The sequence below is a fragment of the Salarias fasciatus genome, chromosome 2 (genome assembly GCF_902148845.1).
Source record: "Salarias fasciatus chromosome 2, fSalaFa1.1, whole genome shotgun sequence".
NCBI classification, from domain to species: Eukaryota; Metazoa; Chordata; class Actinopteri; order Blenniiformes; family Blenniidae; genus Salarias; species Salarias fasciatus.
Window position 1 is genome coordinate 31,364,007 of NC_043746.1, and position 6,611 is coordinate 31,370,617.

Here is a 6,611-nt window from a genome sequence, read left to right on the forward strand (position 1 = left end):
AATGGCCAATGGGAGTCGGCTTGTCGAGCAAACACTAAGCTGTGCTTCTCATTCATTCAGAGCGGAGCAGAGCGGAGCAGGCCCGCAGAGCCGCAGCGCGCCCCGCAGCTCCTCCTCGGCCCCGCACACGCTTCGGGAGCGGACTTTCTGGATTTAAACGCGCTTCTCTGACTTCTCGGGTCTAGTTTTTTCGTTGTTGATGCTTGTTTTTGCAGCGCTCTCCTCGGCCTCCCCGGGCCGCTCGCCTCTCCTCCAGATCGCCTCCGAAGTGCGCAGCAGATCTCCGGGTGACCTCCTCCTCCTCCTCCTGCCCCCGTCCTCCTCCGCTCCCCCCCTCCTCCTCCCGATCTGCACCGCAGCTCCACCGTGGATTTACTTTGCTTCAACTTGGCACACATGCACGCGTAACTTGCGCTGAACTTTACAACCAACCAAGAAAAGGGAATAACGCGAAGGGATCCCGCCGCCGCTGGATTACCGTGAGGCGGGTATGCGTCAGACTCCAGCCTCGCGTCTGGACGTTGCCCCTCTGCTGTTGGATGGACTTTTTCTGGCTTTTCTGCTTGATGGATTCGACGTTATGGAGGCTCACTTATAGGTATGCGCCCTCTTCTGCACTTGCTGTACGCGTTGTGGCCGTTTGGGCCGGTCGCTGTCAGGCTGTCGCGCAGCGCTGCAGCGCACGGACGCACAAAGCCCGGCGCTTCCTGTGTGGTTTTCCGCCGTGCTCGGGAGGATAAAAACGCGCACAGCGGGATGAATTGGTGAAGTTTGTGGATTTCCGTGGCTGCGCTGGAACAAACACCCCTCCCCCCACGGCGCTTGTTTTCATTCATAAGTTTTCCTGCGCTGTTTGGATGCGTCCCGGTCCGCTGCTCTCGGCTCGGGACTCCGCTTTAATCTGCTCCCAGCAGCTCTTGTCATCTGAAGACGATCTGCTGAGGATCCTCCGTCTGCTGCGTCGTTCAACTAATAACTAGTTTGTTTCAAACGGTCATTTGTGGCTTTGAGCGCACAGCCTCTCCATGGAGCAGATTCAGGTTCTAGCAGACTTCACGTTGTGGCGCTGTGCGGCTCGTTTCTGTCTCCCAGCATTCGGGGAACTCTTCAGTATTTATGGTGCAAACTGGCAGATTGTGGAGTTAAAACCCTGAAGCTGTGTGAATGCGGAGGAGTTTTGATCCCACAGCTTTCAGCCTCTGAATTCATGTGCAGTGTGTTTGGTCGGAACTCGCTGTGACCCCAGGTTTTCAGCTCTACTTTTGTCCCCGTTTCCCTGAAATCCCTTTGGTGGAGTAATAGAATACTAAGTGAGGAGCTCATTTAGTTCCTTGGATCGTGTCCTCATTTCGAGGCTGCGCTGCATTTAAATGTTAACTAGTCATAGAAATGTAAATGAGGAGGGGAAGTGTGTGTAGGCTCGCTCCGGTCGGATGTGTGTGTTGGGGAGGAAGGTACCAGAAGTCTCCTAATGCTCCATTTTTTTTTGCGGGTCGCCTCATTTAGCAGGATCAGAAGTGGCATGTTGTGATGTGGGCCGGGTTCTCTGGAGGTCTGCGTTGGTCCCGGGGTGTGTGTGTGTGTGTGTGTGTGTGTGTGTGTGTGTGTGTGTGTGTTCAGAATCGTCCCATGACTGTCGTCCCTCACCGGCCTGTGTCCCCCCTCTGTGCCCCCCCTCCAGGTTTTCCCATGCATGTCCACGGTGAATGTCGGAAGTGGTGATCCCCCCAGATGGAGCTCCAAAGTCAGCATGGCCCCGGCGGTTCCCTGGTGGTGGTCCAGCAGCCGTCCCCGGAGGGCCGGCGGAGGTCGGATTACGAGCGGGAGCTCCAGCACGCCGCCATCCTCTCCCTGGACCAGATCAAGGCCATCCGCTCCAGCAACGAGTACACGGAGGGGCCCTCGGTGGCGCGGAGGCCCCCGGCGCCCCGCATGGCCCCGAGGCCCCACGACAAGCACGAGCGGACTCATGAGGTCATCCTCGTCAACGTGAACAACAACTACGAGCGGCGGCCGGCGGCGGCCGGGGGCCAGCATTACGGAGGGTCCCGGGCCCCGGGCCTCAGCCGCTCCACCAGCACGGGCAGCGCCGCCAGCTCGGGCAGCAGCAGCAGCGCCTCGTCGGAGCAGGGACTCCTGGCGCGCTCGCCCCCCAGCAGGCCGGGGCCGGGCGCCGGCCTCCAGCACCTCCAGCACCGGGCGGAGCGGCCCGTTCGGACTCAGCCCAAAGCCAAGGCCCCGTTCCAGGCCCGGCGGGGGCCCCACGCCCACCCGCTGCCGCCGGAGGCCCCGCTCAAGCCTCAGGGCAAAGGGGCGCCGGAGCCCTGGGAGCCCGCCGCCGCCGCCGCCGGCCACCGCTTCATCTGCGAGCGCTGCGGGAAGTGCAAGTGCGGCGAGTGCACGGCGCCGCGGAGCCTGCCCTCCTGCCTGGCGTGCAACGGCCAGTGCCTGTGCTCGGCCGAGAGCGCGCTGGAGCACGGCACGTGCATGTGCCTGGTGAAGGGCGTGTTCTACCACTGCTCCAACGACGACGAGGGGGACTCGTGCGCCGACCAGCCGTGCTCGCTGTCGCGCTCCCACTGCTGCTCGCGCTTCCTGTGCATGGGATTAATGTCGGTGCTGTTCCCCTGCCTGCTGTGCTACCCCCCAGTGAAGGGCTGCCTGAAGGCGTGCCAGGGCTGCTACGACCGGGTCCGCCGGCCCGGCTGCCGCTGCAAGAACTCCAACACTGTGTACTGTCGGCTGGAGAGCTGGGCCCCCCCCACCCCCGACAAGCCCTCCTGATCGGCCGCCGGGCGTCTCGCGCTCTGGATGTGGATTTTATCAGACAGTCACAAATTAATGTTTATCAAACCTTCTAAGCACCTCCCACCGCCGAGCCCCCCCCCCCACAGGAGTAATGAAAACCACTCGATGATTCTGATTCTCTGGGTCAGGAGCGTTTCTACAGACCAGTGTTTGCCTTCACTCCTCCCGTCTCCAGTTCCTCTTCCGTTGTTTCCGGGCGGGCGGGGGGCGCGGGGGGGGGGCCTGCCTCTCAGATCTGTGAAGGACCGTCGACTTTAGGGCCGTTATGTAGCTGTTACCTGCTCCCCGTAGCCGGCAGGTGTGTGTGTGTGGATCTCCTTCTTCATCCACCTCACCGTGTTCTCCTCTCTCTCCTCCACCTCCGTCTGAACTCCGTCAGCGGCGTTCTCCACCTCCTCTCCTGCCCACATCATCCATCAGAGGAATTCTGGCTATTTTTTAAAAAGAAAAAATGTCTGTTCAACATTTTTTTTGTTGTAAAAATATTTATTATGTGAAGCTCTATTATTTTATGATATTTATTGCAAGAGACAGTCTTAAATTTACTCATGTCTGAATATAACAAAATATCAAATACTTACTGAGAAATTAAAGGGTGGCACAAAGAAAACTATGTTAACTTTAATGCAGAAAATATATTAATTAATGAAAAACGTCCCGTCTGCTGTCATGATTCCACGGCAGGCCGCTGTTCTGTGTGTGTGTGTGTGTGTGTGTTGTGTGTGTGTGTGTGTTTACATTCTTGGAGGTTTCTCCGCTGTGCTTCTCCTCGGTAACCTTGAAAGTTAAACAGTGAAGGTCATTGACCGGCTCCGTCCCGGAGCGTCGGAGTCCCCGGAGCCTCCGCCCTCCTCCTCCAGCCCCCCCCCCCCCCCCAGCTCCACCCACCAGCCAGCAAGTCACCACTCAACTATGCGCCGGCGCTCCGAGCAGATGGAGACGTTGTGGGACTCCGGGCCGAGGGGCTGCTGCACCGCTGAACCGCTGCTCCACTGCACCACCTGTTCAAAGACCATAAACCGGAGCCGTCGCTGCTGCTTTATGGCTCTGCTGCTTCCTGCACCAGAGCAACCACGGGGGACAATCACCCCCACCCTGACCCGCACCAACCCCCACCCTGAACCTAACCACACCCCCGCCCCGCCCTGACCACACCCCAAACTTCGCTGGCCTGAACGGCGGAGAGCGGATTAGCGATTCGTCAATTTCCCGTCAGCTTTCAGACCTGCAATCGGAGCCGGCTAGCTGCTGGATGATAGGAGGACAATAGGAGGCCTCTGTGCAGGCCTGTGTGTGGTGGGGGTGCTGGGGGGGGGGGGGGGGGGGGGGGGGGTGGAGGAGGAGGCCTCACTGTATTCAGCCGGCGCTGAACAGGAAGCCAGTGTTTACTTGATATTTTCCAGCCTAAGCCAAATAAGGAAACGGATCCCTCTCCCTCCATTTCCAGAACGGGGCTCTGTTAAATCTTTAACATGTCTCTTAATCCCTGATCTAATCTGCTGAGGTGTGTGAAAAACCCTCTCCGGGCTCGGCGAGTCGCTCCCGTCACGCCGAGCTGCTGAAATCTGACTCACTATTAAGTAACTGGAGGGCGAAACGCCGACGGTCCGCTCTTCCTGCCCGCTGCGCTCGTGTCGGGGTAAATTTAGCCGCTCCACACGCCCACGTCATGCTGTTTTGGAGTTGTCAGGCTTGGCGGCCGCCGCTTTGCTGCAGCTCGGGGTTTTTCGGGGCCGTGCGAGCGTAAACATGCATGACTGGCGAGTGAGTCACCGTGGAACCTCCAGCCCACGCTTCCTACCCGGGGCAGACCTTTCAGCCGACGCCGACTCGGCCCCGGCACTCATCACCCGCCGGCCGCCCGCTCGCCTGCGTCTCATTACTTCCTCTCGCGGCGCATGAATAGAAATTAGCAGAAAATGTGCTGGTGGCGGCTTTTGGACAGCTAATGGGAGTCATCTCCTCTCACATTCGATTCCGGTTGGTCTTGATGCGCCGGAGCGACGTTTGAGAGCTGATGTGTGAGAAATCGGTCCAACATCCACACTTGGCCAAAAACGACCCGAAGAGAAGAGGACAGAAGTCCAGCTCGAGTGTGTCCCGACGAGGAAGACGTCTCCGCCACATTGAAGGAAACGTGAGGAGATGAAGACAGCGGGACGTCTCTACACATCCTCCAGCTGCAACAGGTTCTCATGGCTGATCTAGCTCAACTGCAAAACAGCCATGGTGGCTCCAGGATGGAGCTCAAAAGCAGAAGATCTGAAACAGAGACTCTGGTTCTCGTGTTTGTCCTGCAGTGTGTTTTCTGCGTAGCTGACGTTCAGGTGAGGGTAGAAGTAACTCCGTACACTTGAAGGAACGTTCCCGTCCTGAACACAGCGGAATGATCAATACCTGAGACGGAGATATGATGAGTCAAAATGCTTCTTTTCTCTCTGGAGTCGGTCTTAAATTCGACCGTCAGCCGATGCTGTGAGGATCACGTCCAGAGTAAATCAGCTCTCTGAAGACAGAAACAAACCTATCGGTAGCAAAGAAAGGAATACTTAAAGTCATCAATGTGTCAGAGATTCACTTTCTGGACGTAGCTTCATCCGTGTCCTCCACCTCTTTATCCAACTACACACACACACACACACACACACACACACACACACACACACACACACACACACTGATCGTCTATTTCCACGCTTCCTCTTGGTGTTTGGGTTTTTCACAGGACCGCTGCTGGAACCCTCGCTGACTCTTCATGTTTACGTCTCGATCAGATTCGTTGATCAGCAGAATCCTTGAACATTCTTGAGGCTGTTGTCTCTGAATGGTTGGATCCACGCTGAAGTCGAAGCTCATGGAAACTGTTCTGGATGGGAAGTAAGTTTGTGCTCTGAAAACCCGGCAAGACCCAGATCCAGAACCTGTCCGTCCTCATGTTGGATTTCAAACCGTCCAGTCTGTTCTGTTCTGCTGTTTGGTTTGGTTTTTCTGTCTGTTTGTTTGTTTGTCTGTTTGGTTGGTTCTGTTTTTCTATTCGTTTGTTGGTTCTGTTCTTTGTTTTGTTCTTCTGTTTGTTTCTTTTATTTCTGTTCTCCTGTTTTGTTCTGTTCTGTTCAGTTTTCTTCTCTGACTGATCAATGAGCACAAAGTTCAGAGATCTGTTTGGAAAAGAGGAAGCTTCAGCCCTCCACCCCCACCCCCCGCCCCCCCATCCAGACAGATGGTTCCCGTCTGCTGGCTTTTTTCAATTCACTTCCTGTCGTCACAGACAGCCCTTCCCCCCTCCCCCCTCCCTCACTTTCTCCCCCGCCCCCCTTCAACGGCTCCTCTGTTATTTGGCTGGAAATAATCTTTTATTGCCCGGTTGTTCGGAAGTGACCTCCTGCCCTTGATTAGATAGGGCCAAGTCCTATCACCCCCCCCCCCCCCCCACACACACACACACACACACACACACACACACACACACCCCGCCCTTGTCCCCAGCCCCCCGGACCGCCAGGCCCTTGGTGATCCTGTATGAGGGGACAACAATGGAGGGCTTTAGTCCGGTCCGGCTCTCCTCAGCTGGGGGGCCGTGAAGATGGGGGCTGGGGCCGGGGGGTGGGGGGGTGGGGTGGGGGTTCATGAGGGACTTTCTGTTTTGTTCCATCAGTCAGCCAGTCACAGGGTGAAGGTTGCAAACGCTCAGCTCTCCTCCACAAAACCTTCATCTCCGTCCAGGGTCACCATGGTTCACCCCCCAGTGGCCGGAAGCTCAACCTTTGACCTTCCTCCTCCTCCCCCTCCTCCTACTCCTCCTC

The 6,611-nt window shown here is 57.1% G+C and overlaps 1 protein-coding gene across 1 annotated transcript; it reads left to right on the top strand.

The window, feature by feature from the left end:
• Positions 1-3,437, top strand: spry1 (sprouty homolog 1, antagonist of FGF signaling (Drosophila)). Its single transcript, XM_030116660.1, has 2 exons — positions 1-598; positions 1,682-3,437. Exon 2 carries the CDS (start codon positions 1,732-1,734, stop codon positions 2,782-2,784), a length of 1,053 nt encoding a protein of 350 aa, XP_029972520.1. The 5' UTR covers positions 1-598; positions 1,682-1,731; the 3' UTR covers positions 2,785-3,437.
• The last annotated feature ends 3,174 nt before the right edge of the window (positions 3,438-6,611 follow it).